Below are 22,175 nucleotides of genomic sequence, written 5' to 3'. Positions count from 1 at the left end.
TGAAGGTCAGAGGGGCAGAGGTGAGGGAGCCCACTCATACCACCTACCGTCAATCTGACAGGAAGTCCAGGATTCAGCTGCACAAGACAGAGTGAAGGCCGACGTCTCTGAGCTTCTTGTCAAGCCTGGAGGGAATTATGGTGTTGAATGCTGAACTGTAGGCCAAGAACAGCATTCTCACATAAGCATCCCTCCTCTCCAAGTGTGTAGGTCAGTGGCAACTGTGTCATCTGTTGATCGGTTGTGTTGGTAAGTGAATTGTAGGGGGTCCAGGGTGGGTGGTGGCAAGCTGCAGGTGTAATCCTTGACCAGCCTCTCAAAGCATTTGCCTATTATTGAGGAGAGTGCGACAGGACGCCAGTCATTCAGTTATGTTACCTTGATCTTTTTAGGTACAGGGACAATGGTGGATGTTTTGAAGCAGGAAGGCACTGTACACTGGGAGGGAGAGAGATTAAAAATGTCTGCAAACACACTCATCCGGTCCCACAGCCTTGAGGCTGTTCACTCATTGGAAACACCTGTGTACTTCAGTCTCAGAGATGGCCAAGGTGCAGGCTGCATCAGCGGCTCTCCTCGGGGGCTCAGTGTTGGCGACATCGGATTGAGTGTACAAAAGATTTAGCTCATCTGGGAGAGAGGCAGCAATGGTGGCAGCACCACAGTGTTTAGCTTTGAAGTCTGCGATGGTGTGCCATAAGCTGAGTGGGTTGTTGGTGGAGAGTTGTGTCGGAATCTTGTCCCTGGATAGTTGTTTTGCTTCCTTGATGACTTTTCATAGATTGTAGCTGCATTTCTTGAGTTCCTGGTGGTTACCGGTGGCAAAAGCTTTGTCTCGCGTGGTAAGTGCAGTGTGCACAGAATTGTTGATCTGGGGTTTCTTGTTTGGATAGACCCTGACCGATTTTTGGGGGACAACATCCTTGAAGCTCTTCTGGATTAATTCGTGACCCCTTCCGTGAACTCAGAGACATTCCAGTTGATGTCATGAAAGCAGTTCTGTAGCATAGAGACTGATTGGTCGGACCAACAGTGAACGGTTTTAACTATGGCCATCTCTTGTTTCAGCTTCTGCCTGTGCACGGGCAGAAGCAGGATGCAGGAGTGGTCGGACTTCCCAGGTGGTGGGCTGAAGAGCGTTTTGTAAGCATTGCAGAGGGAAGAGTAACAGTGGTCGAGTATGCTATCTCCCCATGTGCTCACTTGGATGTGTTAACAAAACTTTAGAGAGATTTTAGTCAGCGACACTCAATTAAAGTCTCCAGCGACAATCAAAGTAGCCTCCGGGTGTACAGTCTTCAGAATGCTGATGGTCTCGTACATTTCTTTGAGAGCCAGGTCAATATCAGCCTGCGGCGGAATATACACAGCTGTGATAATAACAGCTGTGAACTCCTTGGGCAGCCGGAAAGGTCTACACAGCAGCACAAGATACTCCAGATCCGGAGAACAAAAGGATTTGAGGGCCTGCTCATTTTGGGTGTTGCAACAAGCATTATTGACCAGGAAGCATAGCTCAGCTCCTTTACACTACCCAGAGAGGTTTTTAGATCTGTCCGCCCAGAACAGGGAGAACCCAGAGGGCTGAATGGTGTGATCCAGCATCTTTTCCGTCAACCAGGTCTCTCCAAAGCACAAAACATTACATTCCTTTGTTTCCTGCTGGTAGGAGGTTCTGGCTCTCAGTTTGCACAGCTTGTTGTCCAGGGATTGAACGTTAGCCAGGAGTATGCTAAGGAGCAGCGACCGATTAGCACGCCATCTCAACCTCACCAGGATGCTGGCCCTACTCTCTCACCTCTGGCGTTGTTCCGAGTAGCAGCGGAATAATAAATGGATCGCATAAGCAGGAGTTCCCAGGGTAGAAAAGGGGAGACTTTGTGGGTAAATGTCATCTTCCCGATGTTCAGAAGAGTCAGTCGATCATATCTGATGTGACTATCAGCTTCTTGAACAAGAAATGTGAAGAAAATTACAGAAATTAGTAGTACACTGTAAAGTTGGTATGGAGCTCGCAATACGGCTGCCGTACACAGCACCATTATTAATTATTAAGGTATTAAGGAACCCACACAAGATTAATTAACTAACTTGTTTTCATCGTAAGATGATACTATGGGGGAAGTTCAAAGAAACAATTAAATGCTGGGCTAGGTCAGGGAACAAACTTAACATGCATAATGACCAATTTCCATTGACCATACAACATTGGAGAAGAATTAAGCCATTTGGCCCATTGAATGTGCTCCATGATTGATTATCCCTCCCAACTCCATTTTCCTGCTTTCTCCACATAACCTTTGATGTTCTTCAATTTCCACTTTAAATTTACCCAATGACTTGGCTTCCACAGCTGTCTGTGACAATGAATTCCATAGATTCATCACCATCTGGCTAAATAAACTACTCTTCATCTCTGTTCTAAAGGGACATCCTTGTATTCTGAGGCTGTGCCCTCCAGTCCTAGACTCCCCCACTATAGAAAGCATCCTCTCCAAGTCCACTCTGTCTAAATAAATAAAGGCATCCGTTAGTCTTGCAAGACCATGGATCTGCGCCTGGAAAGTCTTCACACTCCAGGGCGCAGGCCTGGGCAAGGTTGTATGGAAGACAGGCAGTTGCCCATGCTGCAAGTCTCCCCTCTCCACGACACTAATGTTGTCCAAGGGAAGGGTATTAGGACCCATACAGCTTGGCACCGGAGTCATCGCAGAGCACCGTGTGATTAAGTGTCTTGCTCAAAGACACAACACGTTGCCTCGCCTGGGGTTCGAACTCATGACCTGCAGATTGCTAGTCAAATGCCTTAACCACTTGGCCACGTGCCCACCCACTCTGTCTGGGCCTTTCAATATTCAATTGGTTTCAATGAGGTCCCCCAAGATGTTCCTCATTCTTAATCTTTATTATTGTTATTATGCTGAAAAAAATGTCTAACACATTGAATACTGCACCAATATTAATAATTTATCCAGGGTTCTTTGTCCATCAGGGTCAACCTCTTTCACCAGCTTAAGTGCCTCAGTGGTTGCAATATCCACGGTGCATGGGATGACAGCCAGAATGATAGTTTCCTTCTTTTCAACGTAGCTTCTGATGAATTTCTTGATCTAGAATATAAATATTATTCACTGGCTTTTTGGGAGGATTATTTTGCATACTGACGTATGCACAGTAGTGTAGTAGTTAGGGCATTGCTTTTCATTCAGGCAGTGTGGCAGGGTAGTGTAGCGGTTAGCACAATTGTTTCACATGTGCTGTAAATCACCCATCAGGGTTCGTCTCCTTCCGCTGCCTGTAAGGAGTTTGTATGTTCTCCCTGTGACCATGTTGATTTCTCTGGCTGCTCTGGTTTCCTTCCGCAAAGTAAAGAACTAAGATTAGGGCTAGTAAGCTGGGGGCATGCTGCGTCGCTGACAGAAATGTGGTGACACTTGCAGACTGGCCAGTACAATCCTCACTGATTCGATCTGATGTATTTCACTATATGTTTCAATGTACATGTGACAAAATAAAGCTAATCTTTCTCTCTTATCTTAAGAAAAAGAGAGAAAGGTTAGCTTTATTTTGTCACACGTACATTGAAACATATAGTGAAATACATCAGATCAAATCGTCTCCATAGATGCTGCCTGACCTGCTGAGTTCCTCCAGCATTTAGTGTGTGTTACATTTTCACACAGATGGTCAGCATGGATGATTTAGGCCAAATAGCCTGTTTTTTTTTGTGCTGTGCAGTTCTGTGACTCTAAACAAAATAGCCTGGACTCATCAGGTCAAGTAGCTAAACCACAACAATGGGTGAAATCACTTGGCCCAGCATTTGCCCAGTGGCAACACCAGATTCATGTCTGGTAAATGCTACAGTATAGTTCTGCCTTTATACTAGTTTTACATTATCAGTCACAAACACAGTTATGTTGCCTAGCCTGAACAATCTAATAAGTAACTCTTCTACAGGGAGTTGAATGCTCTCTCCAAGGAGGCATGCTGCTGCCACATCTTTATCAATAGGAAACATGGTCCACTTAGATTTAAATATAATGTTACACTTAACATGGATTTCTCTAACTTCTGGTAATTCTTTACTCTCCCCCTTCCCTATTCTTCTATTCTCCACTCCTGCTCTCCTCTTTCCTCTTCTCTTCACCTGCCTATCACCTCCTTCTGGTACCTCTCCTTCTTCCTTTTCTCCCATGGTCCACTTTTCTCTCCTATCAGACTGATTTTTCTTCAGTCATTTACCTTTTCCACCTCTCAACTAGCTTCTCACTTCATCCCCCCTCCCTCCCCCACCCACCTGGTTTCACCTCCCCCCACCTTCTTCCCCCTTCCATTCCAGTCCTGATGAAGAGTCTCAGCTCAAAGCTGCTATTAATGCTGCCTGACCTGCTGAGTTCCTCCAGCATTTTATATGTGTCACTCTGGATTTCCAGCATCTGTAGAATCTCTTGTGTTTACGTTTCACTCAAATCATTTACCTGTTTTCAGTGGAATTGAGTTCACAGTGATAACTGTTACTACTAATAATGTAATAATGGTGATTTGTGTACTGAAGAGTGACAAACAATTCCGAATCTTCAATCTTTTATATTTATATTAATGAGTTCGTAAGCCATCAAATTACTTGAGTATTTAAAACTAACCACAAGAGCATAAGACATATGAGCAGAATTAAGCGATTAGGCCCATCTACTCTGCTAAACATTTCAACATAGCTGATTTATTATCCCTCTCAACCCCATTCTCCTGCCTTCTCCCGTAACCCTTACTAATTAAGAACCTATTAACTTCCACTTTAAATATACTCAATGACTTGGCCTCCACTGGTGTCCAGCTAAAGAAATTCCTCCCCATCGTTGCCCAGAGCCATTGAACCTCCTCTGGAACCTCTCCAATCCGAGTACATGTAGCACAAACAGGCCTCCTCAACAGGAAGGAAATATAAATCAGAGGAGACTCTTCAAGCTTGTCATGTATGTAATTAGATGACAGCTGAGACATAGCTTTACTCCGTCCATTTGCAAAGGCTCAGTGTGTAAAATGGTTCATTTACTTTATTCACAGGGTTCAGAAATGAAAGCAAAGCCAGTTGTTTCGGTTTCATTTCCAGCAGTCGATACAGCCACTGTAATCAAAGAATGTGGTGTGGAACTCGAGTCATCTCTGTTTCTGTTCTGGTTCAACATTTCACTCGAAATGAAACTTGAGTTGTCATTGATTAAACACATAGAGCTGTTGCTTACTCTACAATTTAGGAAGTAGTGTGCAAACTCTGACCTGTTTATACATACTGTGCAAAAGATCCAGTGTCCTTGAAAACCAATCACTGTAAGTTAATGCAGGACTCCCTCCCCCCAACTGCCAGCTTATCAAAGCACAAAAGTCTTAGGCACCTATGTATATACAGCTAGGATGCCTAAGACTCTTGCACAGTATTGTATTTGTCAACGTGGAGTGGAAATCAAGTTTGTAAACCTGGCCAGAGCAAAGGATGTTGGGAATGACTAGGGTGGAGTACCGGGGAGGGACAGCTGGCAGAGAAGGAGTGCCAATGGCGGGGGAGATACGGGTGCAGACACAACCAGCCCTGAGACACCAGGCAAGGTCCTGTGATTCCAACCAATTGGTTTATTGGTCCTTACAGAATGTCTCTCTAGTGATTCCTGCTTCGTCCCCTCTCCCTACTCTCAGTCTATAATAGGCACCCAGGAATCAGGTTTATCATCACTCACACTGTGGAAAAGTCTTAGGCAAACCTTAGTTATCTATGTATATGTGCCTAAGACTTTTGCATATTACTGTAGTAATTTTATGTATTGTATTGTACTGCTGATGGAGGACTGGAAAACTGCAAATATCACTCCTTTCTTCAAAATGGGAGGGAGGCAGAAGAAAGGAAATTATAGGCTAGTTAGACTGACCTCAGTGCTTGGGAAAATGTTCGAGTCAATTGTTAAGGATGTGGTTTTGGTACTTGGAGCAACATGACAAAATAGACCAAAGTGAGCATGCTTTCCTTCAGGGAAAATCTTTCCTGACAAACCTGTTGGGATTCTTTGAGGAAATAACAGCCGGGATTGACAAAGGAGAATCAATGGATGTTTTCTACTTGGATTTTCATAAGGCCTTTGACAAGGCGCTGCACAGAAGGCTGCTAATCAAGATAAGGGCCCAGGGTATTATAGGAAAGATACTAGAATGGATACAGCATTGGCTGATTGGCAGGAGGCAGAGAGTATGAATAAAGGGAGCCTTTTCTGGTTGGCTGCCAGTGACTAGTAGCATTCCTCTGGGATCTGTGTTGGGACCACTTCTTTTTATATTATATGTCAAAGATTTGGATGATGAATTTGATGGCTTTGTGGCCAGGTTTTTGCGGTCGATACGTAGGTAGGTAGAAGGGCAAGTAGTGTTAAGTAAGCGGAGGGGCTGGAGAAGGACTTCAACAAATTAGGAGAATGGGCAAAGAGGTGGAAGATGGAATACAGTGTTGGGAAATATATGGTCATGCATTCGGGTATAAGGAATAAAGATATAGACTATTTTCTAAACCGGGAGAAATGGTAAAAGTCTTAAGTGCAAACAGCTTTGGGAGTCCTTGTGCAGGATTCCCTGATGATTAATCTTGGATTGAATCGCTAGTGAAAAAGGTGAATACAATGTTAGCATTCATTTCAAGAGAACTGGAAGATAAAAGCAAGGATGTAATGCTGAGGCTGTATAAGGCACTGGTGAGGCCTCATTTGAGTATTATGAGCAGTTTTGGGCCCTTATTTAAGAAAATATGTGCTGATATTGGAAAGGGTACAGAGGAGGTTCACGAGAATGCTTCCAGGAATGAAGGGTTATCATCTGAACGGCGATTGAAAGCTCTGGGTATGTACTCGCTGGAATTTAGGAGAATGAGGGAGGATCTCATTGAAACCTATTGAATGTTGAAAGGCCTCGATAGAGTGGATGTGAAGAGGATGTTTCCTTTGATCAGGGAAGTCTAAGACCAGCTTTTATTCCAATTGTGTTCATTCAATGGTTCAATTTACTATCAGAGAATGTATAGAGTATACAACCTGAAATTCTTACTCTTCACAGACATCCACAAAACAGAGAGAAAAAAACCCCAAATAATAAATTGCAGAAAAGTGATAGAACTCCAAAGCCCGCCCCCCCATGCACAAGCAGCAGCAAAAGCATCGACCCTCCCACTCTTCATCTCACTTGTTCCAGCAAAAGCAGCTGCCCCCGCCTCACTGCCTACCATGGAAGTAATAGCAAGACCCCGAAGAGACCATGATCTAGATTCCATCAAATACTGCTGTCCATCACACTTTGACATCTCAAATATAATTTTTTGTGATCCATGAATTTTCCTGTGAATAGTGTGCCTATGTGTATGTGATGCTGCTGTAAGTAATTTTTATTGTACCTGTGCACAAAATTATTTTTGCATATGACAATAACCTTCAGTTTTAGTTTGACTTTAGACCAAACTGGATAACCGTTAAGTGCTAGCCCTTATTAGTCATGCCCTTGTCCTGGGAAATAGTCACTATAAAAATATTCAGCTCTTATTTTCATTAACAGCAAATTTGATTTACCTTTTTTCCAAAGTTCTGGGGTTGTTTTCCAACTGCAACTCTTACAATTCCGGGCAAGACAGTCAATGTCAGGTCAGGAGCGTTGGGTGATTCAACTTCAACACTGATGAGTTCCGAGCTAATACTTCTGTTTCCAGTAAGTGCATCCTGGGCTAGAGACAACAGAAGATGTTTATATCTAAAGATTGAAAGATTAGCTTTAGTTGTCACATGTACATCAAAACATACAGTGAAATGGGCTGTTTGCATCAAATCAGATCAGTCAGGATTCTGCTGGGCAGCCTACATATGTCGCCATGTTTATGGTATTAACGTAGTATGTCCATTATTTACTAACCCTAAAGAAACCGCATCACCCGGAGGAAACCCTTGAAGTTATAGGAAGAATGTACAAACTCTTTACATGCAGCAACGGGAATCAGACCCCAATTGGTGATTGCTGGTGCTGTAAAATGATTACACTAACTGTTACGCCACCGAGTCACCCCATTTCTTTGCTTTAGTCCATAATTTTATTGGATTGGCCAAATAGTATTGCACCTGAAAACTGACAATTCTTTATTAGTTCATAAGACCATAAGATATAGGAGCAGAATTAGGCCTTTCTGCTCTGCCATTTTATCATGGCTGATCTATTATCCCTCTCAGTCCCAATCTCCTGCCTTCTCACCATATCCTTCATACCCTGACTAATCAAGAATCTATCAACCCCTGCCTTAAATATACACAACGATTTGACCTCCACAGCCTGTGGCAACAAACTCCACAGATTCACCACACTTTGGCTAAAGAAATTCCTCCTCACCTCTGTTCTAAAAAGGACCCCCTCTCTATTCTGAGGCTGTGTCCTCTGGTCTTAGACTCTCCTACCATAGGAAACATCCTCTCCACATCCACTCTATGGAGGCCTTTCAACTTTTGATAGGTTTCAGCTAGGTCACCCCTCATTCTTCTGAATTCCAGTGAATACAGGCCCAGAGCCATTCAACGCTCTTCATATGACAAGCCGTTCAATCCGGGAATCATTTTAGTGAATCTCGTTTGTACCTCTCCAGTGTCAGCACATCCATTCTTAGATAAGGAGCAAAACTGCTCACAATACTCCAAGTGAAGCCTCATCAGTGCCTTATAAAGTTTCAACATTACATCCTGCTTTTATATTCTTGCGCTCTTGAAATGAATGCTAACATTGCATTTGCCTTCCTTATCACCGATTCAACCCATAATTCTCAGCATTTAACTAATCACCCTCTGAAACGCTAAGTTCTGGGTTCAAAACAAACAAAAGGGACTGCAGATGGTGGGGAATGGAACAAGGATCAGAATGCCAGAAGAATTTAATGGTCAGACAACACACCTGTTCAATCAGTCATGATGCCGAATATAGGTTATGTGACATTATGTAGTAGATGTACCATAACATTGGTGAGACTACACCTGGAGTATTGTGTACAGTTTTAATTACACTGTTGAAAGACGTCATTAAACTGGAATAAGCACAAAGAAGATTTACCAGACTACTGCCAAGACTGGAGGATCTACATTATAAGGAGAGTTTGGGCAGGCTGGGACTTTATTACTTGGAGCACACTGTAAGTGACTAAGGTGGGACTGCTGTGATGTGAACAAAGTCACCAGAGAGACACTACAGTCACTGGATATAGGAGCCTTTATTCTTGCAAATAAATTCTTTACCATAAATCGGACAAGGTGTGACAAGTGAAACGAATTAGTCAAAATATCAGCCAACATAATCAAGGTTTGCTCTTGGGGAGTGGCCTGTTAGGCTGCAGCCTTGTCGAGGGAAGTGCCTTGTGAGAAAAGTGCGAGTCTTTGTCTCGAGAGTCTTCGGCGAGGAGGCTGAGAGAGGAGACTACGCCCTGGTTGGAGGGGGTGAGAAGCGGTGAAAAAATGACAGGTCAACTGATTCAGTGTGCTGCTTGCATGATGTGGGAGGTCAGGGACGTTGACGGTGCCTCTGGCTGCTACAAATGTGGAAAGTGTGTCCAGGTTCAGCTCCTGAAGGACCTTGTTGAGGCACTGGAGAAGCAACTGGATGACCTCAGGTTTACCCCGGAAACTGAGAATTTTCTGGACAGGACCAACAGCAACATCATTACACCAAAGATACCAGAAGAGAGAAGGGACGAGACGATGAGGAAGGGATGGATACTTAGAATACAGGAGACCCTGGGGGATGTACCTCTAGATAACAGGTTGGAAGCTGTCGGGACAGAAGACATTGCCAGTCTGAGAGGCGGACAGGTCTGCAAGTCAAAAATTGGTGCTGAAACACAGCCGAGGAGACAGAAGTCAGGCAGAGCCGTGGTAGTAGGGGAACTCCATAGTGAGAGGTACAGAAAGGGGTTTCTGCGGCAAAAGGCAGGATTTAAGGATTGTGTGTTGCCTCCCTGGTGCCAGGATCCAGGACATCATAGACCGATTGCAGGGCATCCTCAAGGGTGAAGGTTAACAGCTGGAAGTGGTGGTGCATGTTGGCACAAATGACGTTGGGAGGATGAGGAAAGAAATTCTGCAACCTGACTTCAGAGAACTCAGAAGAAGGCTGAAAAGCAGGACCTCCAGGGTGGTTATCTCCGGCTTGCTTCCAGTTCCTTGTGCTGGAGAGGTCAGGAACAGGGAGATAGGGGATCCCCAGCTCCATAGCTATTCAACAACTCACTAGTGGGGTAGACCTGCAGTTTCTGATGTCCACGATAACAAGCAATGTCTTGGAACAACAATCACACAGTTGGTTGGACCCAGGGAGGCTGCTGCATCTGAGCGTACTTCTGCTTCCTGGAAACAAACCAGCTGTAAGTTTGGAACTGAGGGTCCAGCCTTAGAAAATGTCAAATGCAATGGTATTTGGGCCACTTATCTGCAGTGCTAGCATTGGAGAGGGTCGAGAGGAGGTTCACGAGAATGATCCTGGGCATTGAAGCGTTAATGTACGAGGAGCATTTGATGGCTCTGGGCCTGTACTCACTGAGCTAAGAAGATTGAGGGAGGAATCTCATTGAAATCTACTGAATATTGAAAGGCCTAGATTGAGTGGAAGTGGAGATAATGTATACAGTAGTGGGAGAGACTTGGATAAGAGGGCACTGACTCAAGATATAAGGATACCTCTTTGGGAAACAGATGAAGAAGAATTTCCTTAGCCGGAGGTTGACGAATCTGTGGAATTCATTGCCACAGGTGGCCGTGGAGGCCAAATCATTGGGTGTATTTAAAGCAGAGGTTTATAGGTTCTTGATTATGAAGGACATCAAAGATTATGGATAGCAGGCAGCAGAATGGGGTTGAGAGGGGAAATAAATCAATCATGATCAAATGTCAGAGCAGAGCCTGTTCTCTGTCTCATAGTCTGATAAGGAATAAACCCCTCCAGCTTTGAGCACATCTACAAGGAACAACATCGCAGGAAAGTAGCATCCATCATCAAGGCCATCTTCTCACCTCTGCCACCAGGAAGGAGGTATAGGAGTCTCAAGTCCCACACCGTCAGGTTACCCCTCAACTATCAGGCTCCTGAACCAGAGTGAATAACTTCACGTATCCCAACACTTGCATCAAGGTCACACCAGGGCCACAGGAGACAGACAAGTGGGTAACAGTCAGGAGAGGGAAGGGGAAGAGTCAGGTACTGGAGAGCACCCCTGTGGCTGTACCCCTTGACAATAAGTACTCCTGTTTGAGTACTGTTGGGGGGACGGCCTACCTGTGGGAAGCAACAGTGGCCGTGCCTCTGGCACAGAGTCCAGCCCTGTGGCTCAGAAGGGTAGGGAAAGGAAGAGGAAGGCAGTAGTGATAAGGGGACTCTATAGTTAGGGGATCAGACAGGTGATTCTGTGGATGCAGGAAAGAAACTCGGATGGTAGTTTGCCTCCCAGGTGCCAGGGTCCGGGATGTTTCAGATCACGTCCAAGATATCCTGCAGTGGAAGGGAGAACAGCCAGAGGTCGTGGTACATATTGGTTACAATGACATGGGTAGGAAAAGGGATGAGGTCCTGAAAAAAGATGACGGGGAGTTAGGAAGGAAGTTGAGAAGCAGGACCACAAAGGTAGTAATCTCAGGATTACTGTCTGTGCCACACGACGGTGAGTATAGGAATAGAATGAGTTGGAGGATAAATGCGTGGCTGAGGGATTGGAGCAGGGGTCAGGGATTCCGATTTCTGGATCATTGGGACCTCTTTTGGGGCAGGTGTGACCTGTACAAAAAGGATGGGTTGCACTTGAATCCCAGGGGTACCAATATCCTGGCGGGGAGGTTTGCTAAGGCTACTGGGGAGAGTTTAAACTAGAATTGTTGGGGGGGTGGGAACCGAACTGAAGAGACCAGGGAAGAGGTGGTTGGTTCACAAATAGAGAAAGCTTGGAGACAGTGTGTGAGGGAGGATAGGCGGTGATAGAGAAGGGACGTGCTCAGATGGACGGTTTGAGATGTGTCTATTTTAATGCAAACAGTATTGTGAACAAAGTGGATGAGCTTACAGCATGGATCAGTACTTGGAGCTATGATGTGGTGGCCATTACAGAGAAATGGATGGCTCAGGGACAGGAATGGTTACTTCAAGTGCCGGGCTTTAGACGTTTCAGAAAGAACAGAGAGGGAGGCAAAAGAGGTGGGGGCGTGGCACTGATCAGAGATACTGTCACTGCTGCAGAAAAGGTGGACGCCATGGAGGGATTGTCTACAGAGTCTCTGTGGGTGGAGGTTAGGAACAGGAAGGAGTCAATAACTTTACTGGGTGTTTTTTGTAGGCCGCCCAATAGTAACGGGGATATCGAGGAGCAGTTAGGGAAACTGATCCAGGAAAGGTGTTAAATAATAACAGAGTTGTCGTGATGGGAGATTTTAATTTCCCAAATATCGACTGGCATCTCCCTAAAGGGTTTAGATAGGGTGGAGTTTGTTAGGTGTGTTCAGGAAGGTTTCTTGACACAGTATGTAGATAAGCCGACAAGAGGAGAGACTGTACCTGATTTGGTATTGGGAAATGAACCTGGTCAGATGTCAGATCTCTCAGCGGGAGAGCATTTTGAAGTTAGTAATCATAATTCTATCTCCTTTACAATAGCAGTGGAGAGAGATAGGAACAGACAAGTTAGAAAAGTGTTTAATTGGAGTTAGGGGAATTATGAGGCTATCAGGCAGGAAATTGGAAGCTTAAATTGGAAACAGATGTTCTCAGTGAAAAGTACGGAAGAAATGTGGCAAATGTTCAGGGGATATTTGTGTGGACTTCTGCATAGGTACGTTCCAATGAGACAGGGAAGTTATGAAAGGATACAGGAACCGTGGTGTACAAAGGCTGTAATAAATCTAGTCAAGAAGAAAAGAAAAGCTTACGAAAGGTTCAGAGAGCTAGGCAATGTTAAAGATCTAGAAAATTATAAGGCTAACAGGAAGGAGATTAAAAAGGAAATTCGGAGAGCCAGAAGGGGCCATGAGAAAGCCTTGACGGACAGGATTAAGGAAAACTCCAAGGCATTCTACAAGTACGTGAAGAGCAAGAGGACAAGACGTGAAAGAATAGGACCTATTAGGTGTGACAGTGGGAAAGTGTGTATGGAACCGAAGGAAATAGCAGAGGTACTTAATGAATACTTTACTTCAGTATTCACTATGGAAAAGGATCTTGGTGATTGTAGTGATGACTTGCAGCGGACTGAAAAGCTTGAGCATGTAGATAATAAGAAGGAGGATGTGCTGGAACTTTTGGAAAGCATCAAGTTGGATAAGTTGCCGGGACCGGATGAGATGTACCCCAGGCTACTGTGGGAGGCGAAGGAGGAGATTGCTGAGCCTCTGTCGATGATCTTTAAATCAATGGAGACGGGAGAGGTTCTGGAGGATTGGAGGGTTGCGGATGTTGTTCCTTTATTCAAGAAAGGGAGTAGAGATAGCCCAGGAAATTATAGACCATTGAGTCTTACTTCAGTGGTTGGTAAGTTGAAGGAGAAGATCCTGAGAGGCAGGATTTATGAACGTTTGGAGAGGTATAATACGATTAGGAATAGTCAGCATGGCTTTGTCAAGGGCAGGTCATGCCTTATGAGCCTGATTGAATTTTTTGAGGATGTGACTAAGCACATTGATGAAGGAAGAGCAGTAGATATAGTGTATATGGATTTCAGCAAGGCATTTGATAAGGTATCCCATGCAAGGCTTATTGAGAAAGTAAGGAGGCATGGGATCCAAGGGGACTTTGCTTTGTGGATCCAGAACTGGCTTGCCCACAGAAGGCAAAGAGTGGTTATAAACGGGTCATATTCTGCATGAAGGTCGGTGACCAGTGGTGTGCCTCAGCGATCTGTTCTGGGACCCTTACTGTTCGTGATTTTTATAAATGACCTGGATGAGGAGTGGAGGGATGGGTTAGTAAATATGCTGATGACAGAAAGATTGGAGGTGTTGTGGGTAGTGTGAAGGGCTGTCAGAGGCTACAGCGGGACAATGATAGGATGCAAAACTGGGCTGAGAATTGGCAGATGGAGTTCAACCCAGGTAAGTGTGATGTGGTTCATTTTGGTAGGTCAAATATGATAGCAGAATATAGTTTTAATGGTAAGCTCTTGGCAGTGTGGAGGATCAGAGGGATCTTAGGGTCCGAGTCCATAGGACACTCAAAGCAGCTCACAGGTTGACTCTGTGGTTAAGAAGGCTTACGGTGTATTGGCCTTCATTAATCGTCGAATTGAATTTAGGAGCCAAGAGGTAATGTTGCAGCTATATAGGACCCTGGTCAGACGACACTTGGAGTACTGTGCTCAGTTCTGGTCGCCTCACTACAGGAGGGATGTGGAAGCCATAGAAAGGGTGCAGAGGAGATTTACAAGGATGTTGCCTGGATTGGGGAGCATGCCTTATAAAAACAGGTTGGGTGAACTTGGCCTTTTCTCCTTGGAGCGACGGAGGATGAGAGGTGACCTGATAGAGGTGTATAAGATGATGAGAGGCATTGATCATGTGGATAGTCAGAGGCTTTTTTCCAGGGCTGAAATGGTTGCCACTAGAGGACACAGGTTTAAGGTACTGGGGAGTAGGTACAGAGGAGATGTCAGGGGTAAGTTTTTTACGCAGAGAGTGATGAGTGCGTGGAATGGGCTGCCGGCAACGGTGGTGGAGGCGGATACGATAGGGTCTTTTAGGAGACTTTTGGATCAGTACATGGGTAAGCCTAGTAATCTCTAAGGTAGGAAAATGTTCGGCACAACTTTGTGGGCCAAAGGGCCTGTATTGTGTTGTAGGTTTTCTATGTTTGTATGTTACTTAACTGATTCCACACACTATGGTCTCACTTTCAAAGAGTCTGCAACTCATGTTCTCGATATTATTTATTTATTGTTTTTTTTTCTCTCTTTTTAATTTGCATAATTTGTCTTTTGCAGATTGTTTGTTTGTCTGTCTTTATTGTGTGCAGTTTGAATCTATTGTGTTTCTTTGTATTCACTGTGTGTATCTGCGACAAAATGGATCTCAGGGAAGTATATTGTGACATATATGTATTGTGTTAATAAATTTACTTTGAAATTTTGAAGTGAGTGAGTGGAAGTGTTGCAAAAAATACTCGACATTAATTTGTGGACTGTGGAAAGATGACATAAGGAGTAAAAGATACCAGATCTTGGCCATTGAATTATGTTTCAAATGATAGGTTTCAGGAGGTTTATGCAGAATAATCCAGTCACTGGGGAAGAAAATGCAGTGGCTAGAGAGGAACCTAACACAACAATTTGCCTGTGATGTCTTCACAATTCTAGAATGTCAATCCCAAAGTTCGTATGTGAACTTCCCTTGACAAAGTAATTTTTGTCTATTTCATTAGTAGCCCTTCTTCCTATACAAACACTTGAAATTTATATATTTATTTCACGCTGTGCCACCAGAAACCCTGAAATAACCCTAGCCTAATCACAGGACAATTTACAATGACCAATTAACAATCTAACCAGTACTGTAAGTCCTTGGACTGTAGGAAGAAACTGGAGCACCTGGAGGAAACCCACACAATCCATGGGGAGGACGCCAGGATTAAACTCCAAACTCCGATGCCCTGAGCTATAACAGTATTGTGCTAACTCCCTACGCTAGCATGGCGCCCCTGTCAATGCAAAGATTTCCTTATGCATTTATAATTCAGCTGATCACAAAGCAGACACTTTCACCCTACTAGAGGATTTAGGTAGCTTTCAGGTTTAGGGTGACAAATTGTAGGCACCATTTACACCTCTTGGATCTCATATGATAAACACAAAAGATTCTGCAGTTGCTGGAAATCCAGAGCAACAATCACAAAATGCTGGAGGAACTTAGCAGGTCAGGTAGCATCTATGGAGAAGAACGAACAGTCTACATTTCGGGCCAAGACCCTTCATCCGATAAAGTTATAAGTTTGAAGTAAATTTATTATTAAAGTACATATATGTCACCCTGAGATTCATTTCCTTGTGGGCATACTCAATAAATCAAATAATTATAATAGAATCAGTGAACGGCTGCACCAACAGGGCAGACAATCAGTGTGCAAAAGACAACGAATTGTGCAAATACCAAATGAAAGAAAAAAAGTAAATAATAATAACAATAAAGCCAAGGAAAACCAGAAACAATCCACCACATTACAGGATCCTGTCTCAGTTTAACCCAATCTGATTACTTACACGGGCTCAATCAAGTGGCAAACATCATTCACCAAAATCTTGCTTTAAAATACAAACTCATAAAAGAAATCATATCTTACTATAAATACAAGCCTGATCCAGTTTTAGAGTCCAAATACCACAAGTTATATTATAGCCAATCCATTATTACAGATAGGGCAATTCATAATAACTCTCCGGATATATTAATACAGGATAAACAAGCAAGAACAACTTAATTAATAGTCATTCCAAACACAGAGAACTTACAGAAATCAATAAGTGGAAAAGCACCAGAAATATGCTGAACTAAAAGAGTAAATGGAAGGGCTTTGGACAGAGTATACATTGTTCCGATAGAAATATCTACCACTGGTATCAAACCAAAGGCACTACACAATAGCATTAAACAATTAAGGATACACAGTAATATCTATGTAAATCTTCAGAAAGCCACCATACTAAACACCACTGGAATAGTCCTAAAGTTCCTAGCAATTAAAAAATGAGCATGCTTAGCTATGCCCACACCTCAGGTTTTAGCAGCTTGATAGAGCTGAGAAAAATACCTGTTTTTATAAACAATAATAATAATAATGAGATGAAGAGTCCTTGAAAGTGTCTGAACAATTCAGTGATGGGGCGAGTGAAGTAATCCCCTCCTGCAGGTGTTCTCAGTAATACAAAGAATTACAACAGAATCACACAAAGAAAGATGGGCGAACAGCCAATGTACAATAAAAGACAGTCTGTACAAATACAAAAGAAAAACAATAATTAAGTAAATAATACTGAGAACATGAGTCGTAGAGCAGCGGGCCGCGGACCAGTACCAGGCCGCAAAGCATTTGTTACCAGGCCGCGAGGAAACGATATGATTTGGCGATATGAGTCAGCTGCACCTTTCCTCATTCCCTGTCATGCGCTGTTGAGCCATTACGCACACGAGGTCATTACCCGCGCGTCATCCATGTCAGCGCGGGAAGGAGATCAACTGCTCGAGCTTGCAAATGACGGCGGGCTGAAAAGTATGTTTGACATAACATCTCTGCCGGCATTCCGGATCAAAGTCAAGGCTAAATATCCTGAGATAGCCACGAAAGAACTGAAAACGTTGTTTCCATTTCCAACATATCTCTGCAACGAATGCAACGAAAACTAAATTGCAGAATAGACTGGACAGAAGGAACCCCCTTCGAGTATCGCTGTCTCCCATCACCCATCGATGGGATCATCTTATTGCAGGGAAACAAGCCCAGGGCTCCCACTGATTCAGCGATACTGGTGTGTTGCAATGATTTTATATGTTTATACGGGGAAAATATGTGCTGTGTGTTTAATATCCAAAGGTTACTTAAAATGTTATGATGCCATTGACTGATAAGTGACTTATATAACTAAATAACAATTACAGCACGGAAACAGGCGATCTCGGCCCTTCTAGTCCGTGCCGAACGCTACTCTCACCTTGTCCCACCGACCTGCACTCAGCCCATACCCCTCCATTCCTTTCTTGTCCATATACCTATCCAATTTTTCTTTAAATAATATCGAATCTGCCTCTACCACTTCTACTGGAAGTTTGTTCAACACTTACTTCAAGCTCCCCGTCCTCCCCTGATGATTGACTTAATCACTATATTCATGCGAGGAAAATATGCGCTGTGTGTTTAATATTAAATTCGTTAGATAATCCCTTTTAGAAACAAAATTGAGTGTATTAGCCCCTTATTATCAATATTCCAGTCGTGATGAATACCCCCGCCCCCGAACAGAATCGCCAAAAACACTTTGCAGAGAATATCGGCAGGCACACGCATGCGCACTGGTGCCCGCGCAAGGCTTCATGGTCATTGTAGTCTTTTTGCCTGCTACTCTTGTCCGTTGGGAACACTACCCTCCCCCTGGGTTGGCTGGTCCGCAAGAATATTGTCAATATTAAACCGGTCCGCAGCGCAAAAAAGGTTGGGGACTCCTGGGTTAGGGCATAAAGGAATACGGGGAGAAGGCAAGAGAATGAAAATTAGATAAGCCATGATGAAATGGCGGACCAGATTTGATGGGCCAGATAGCCTAATTCTGCTCCTTTATCATTTTGTCTTGTGGTCTAAAACATGGATTCACCATTACTCCACTGTTCATGAGGAAGCCCTAACCTGCATCTCCTCTATTTCCCACACTTATTATTTCCTCTAATGACTGAACTTCTGCATTTAACCTATACCACCCTGCCTCCAAACCCCACACCCACCCCTCCATAACCACGAGTTGCCCCTACAGCTTCTCTCTCACTGCATTCCAGACCCTAAACAGCACTTCTGGGTGAGGATGTCTTTCACATGTCTTTCACCAGGCTTGTTTTTTGCATCCGGTGCTCCCGTTGAGTTCTATTCAGATGCAGACTGGATGACGTCTCCGTGGCTGCCTGGATCTCCAGGTTTTCAGGCATTTTCGTTCTCTTTCCCATTCCCACACTGATGTGTTTGTCCTTTGCCTTTTCTGATGACAGCTGAGGCTAAATGAAGGCTAAAGGGCGTCAAAGGTTGCGCATGGGCGTCAAAAGTTATGGGGAAAAGGTAGGAGAATGGGGTTGAGAGTAATAATAAATCAGCCATGATGAAATGGCGAAGCAGACTCAATAGGTCAAAAGCCTAATTCTGCTCCTATGTTTTATGGCCTAAGGCAGTGATTTTCAACCGTTTTTTTGGCCACGGTCCCCTTAGGAACTCTTCTCAGGTTCCAGGGCCCCCCTTTCAAACAGGGATACAACACAAACGGATAGACAGAAAATCATCTATTATTGAATACAAAGAAAACTTGAACATTCCAACATACCGGACAAAATTTTAAAAAAGACTGTATGAAATTAAGCATCTATCAGGCCTAATGCGATCCTTGAGCTTGGTGCTTCTCTGCAAGTTTCGTGATATCGGGCTTCAAATTAGACAATGACAGTCGGAGGTCACTTCTTGTTGCGATATCAATTCTGTTCCTGGATTTTGTCAAGGAAGCTACCTTGCAGAATGGGCTCTCAACCAAATATGTTGAGGGAAAGGCAATAAAAAAATCTTTGGGCTTTTTCCCACAGTGTTGTAAATTTATTCCGCAGATCACTCTTGATCCAAAAACCTTTTTGAATCTGACTGAACTGATGACGTGCAGTTATATCACTCTGAAGATCAATCAAACTCTCTTGAGTTTCTGCCTCAACTTGGGTGAGTTGTACTTCAAATGGATTCAAAATCCAATCCGGGATACCAAGGTTTAATAGGTCATTAAATCTTTCTTGCATATCCTTGTGCATCTGCTTGAGATGTTTCACATAAACGGTACGGTCATCGTCTTTCAGTGCCTCTGCGATCGTCTTCAGGTTTGGAAATTGTAAAAATTCCCAACGTTCCATATTGTGGCAATAGACTTCGAGTTTCTTAAGAAACAATGGCTTCCTTACAATCTACGAGGTTACTGTTTTTGCCCTGTAAAGTCTTGTTTAACAAATTAAGTTTCTGAAAGTTATCTGCCAGATAAAATATGTCTGCCTTAGCATCAACGAGTCTTTCTCCATGCTCTTTATCAGAAATGAAGGAAACTGTGGTGTCCCAGAGTGTAAAGAAACATTGAAGACAGTTTCCCTTGGAACGCCACCTCACCTCAGTATGCAGCAGCAGTGTCCGGAAGTCTTCATCATTTTCTTCACACAGCTGCCGGAAAGGATGATCCTGAAGGGCATGGGATTTGATGAAGTTTACAGCCTTTATGGCAATTAAAGACGAAAGACTGAGACGTCCTCCTAAGTTTTTAGCTACTCGGTGCTCCCTGTGAATGACGCAATGAATAGTAAAGACAGAAGGTATAACTCTTTTTAGATGGGCGATGAATGCTCTGTATCGACCAACCATAGAAGCGGCACCATTAGTTGCACAAGCAATTATACTCTCCATTGGAATATTGTTCTTGCTTAAGTAACTTTTGACTTCTTCAAAAATAGACAGTCCCTTAGTATCCATTTTAATCCTCCTGGCAAACAACATCTTTTCCATCAGTTCATTTCCATTCCAGAATCTCACAGAAGCCATGAGAAGAGCGTCATTATCTTATAAAGTAGTTTTGTCTAGAAACATAGAAACATAGAAAATAGGTGCAGGAGTAGGCCATTCGGCCCTTCGAGCCTGCACCGCCATTCAGTATGATGATGGCTGATCATCCAACCAGAACCCTGTACCTGCCTTGTCTCCATACCCCCTGATCCCTTTAGCCACAAGGGCCATATCTAACTCCCTCTTAAATATAGCCAATGAACTGGCCTCAATTGTTTCCTGTGGCAGAGAATTCCACAGATTCACCACTCTCTGTGTGAAGAAGTTTTTCCTCATCTTGGTCCTAAAAGGCTTCTCCTTTATCCTTAACCTGTGACCCCTCGTTCTGGACTTCCCCAACATCAGGAACAATCTTCCTGCATCTAGCCTGTCCAATCCCTTTAGAATTTTATACGTTTCAATAAGATCCCCCCTCAATCTTCTAAATTCCAGAGAGTATAAGCCTAGTCGATCCAGTCTTTCATCATATGAAAGTCCTGCCATCCCAGGAATCAATCTGGTGAACCTTCTTTGTACACCCTCTATGGCAAGAATGTCTTTCCTCAGATTAGGGGACCAAAACTGCACACAATACTCCAAGTGTGGTCTCACCAAGGCCTTGTACAACTGCAGTAGTACCTCCCTGCTCCTGTACTCAAATCCTCTTGCTATGAATGCCAGCATACCATTTGCCATTTTCACCGCCTGCTGTACCTGCATGCCCACTTTCAATGACTGGTGTACAATGACACCCAGGTCTCATTGTACCTCCCCTTTTCCTAATCGGCCACCATTCAGATAATAATGTTTTCCTGTTCTTGCCACCGAAGTGGATAACCTCACATTTATCCACATTAAATTGCATCTGCCATGAATTTGCCCACTCACCTAACCTATCCAAGTCACCCTGCATCCTCTTCGCATCCTCCTCACAGCTAACACTGCCACCCAGCTTCGTGTCTTCTGCAAACTTGGAGATGCTGCATTTAATTCCCTTGTCTAAGTCATTAATATATATTGTAAACAACTGGGGTCCCAGCACTGAGCCTTGTGGTACCCCACTAGTCACTGCCTGCCATTCTGAAAAGATCCCATTTATTCCCACTCTTTGCTTCTAATTGTTAAGAGAATTTCTTGGATTGTAATGAACTGACCAATCCCTCTTCAATGTCCCATGCCATCTCATCGATTCTTCTGGCACGCGAAATACAGATACATTGCTGACAAAAAATGCTGTCACCCAGAGCCAGGGATTTTTTTTTCCGTGACTTCATATGCAGTAATAAACACTTTTCACAACCTACCTTAAGATATAATATATCCAAACACATATACTTTAAAGTTACTAGGCTAAAAAGGGCCTAGCAAGACACGCTGATCTTCGGAGAATTAAGTATGGTGATAATGGATGCAAGAACCCTTGATTGAATACGTTGACATGGTGCAGTCTGATTCGCGACTGACTCTGAAGTGAGGCTGTGTGGGAGGAGCTTAAGCGATGAATTTACCAGGTGTGCCGAATTCAAACGGTGAGTTGCAGCAAGTATGGGGTACAGAGAGAGATGATGAGAATTAAACTAAGGGAATTGGGGGTGCAGGAATTCACATTAAAAGGGTTGCTGGGCATGGGTGAGAGAGCACAGGTTAGGGTATTTTTAGATTTCTTAAGGGGTACAGGGGTTTTTTATAGGATATGACGGATAAACAGGAATAGGGTACTAGGATGGCCAAAGATGGGAGGATAAAGTATAGGTTAGGGTATATGTGTGTGTGTGTGTGTGTGTGTGTGTGTGTGTGTGTGTGAGAGAGAGAGAGAGAGATTGGGTGAAGGGATTTAGAATGTATGT

The 22,175-nt window shown here is 43.7% G+C and overlaps 1 protein-coding gene across 2 annotated transcripts in view; it reads right to left on the bottom strand.

The window, feature by feature from the left end:
* LOC134347869 (interferon-induced GTP-binding protein Mx-like) overlaps nt 1–22,175 on the bottom strand; it is a 44,423-nt gene that overhangs the window by 21,103 nt on the left and 1,145 nt on the right. The window contains exons 2-3 of one of the 2 annotated variants that reach the window (XM_063050417.1): nt 7,599–7,750; nt 2,895–3,110 (exon numbers count right to left, since the gene is read on the bottom strand). In XM_063050417.1, coding sequence (XP_062906487.1) covers nt 2,934–3,110; nt 7,599–7,750 — 329 coding nt within the window. In that variant the 3' untranslated portion in view covers nt 2,895–2,933. Of the gene's footprint in view, nt 1–2,894; nt 3,111–7,598; nt 7,751–22,175 lie in introns of those variants that run through there. The other variant, XR_010018286.1, reaches the window with a different exon arrangement.

Source organism: Mobula hypostoma, chromosome 6, assembly GCF_963921235.1.
Source record: "Mobula hypostoma chromosome 6, sMobHyp1.1, whole genome shotgun sequence".
Classification (NCBI taxonomy): domain Eukaryota; kingdom Metazoa; phylum Chordata; class Chondrichthyes; order Myliobatiformes; family Myliobatidae; genus Mobula; species Mobula hypostoma.
The sequence above is the reverse complement of the archived record's forward strand: the minus strand, read 5'-3'. Positions and strand labels throughout refer to the sequence as shown.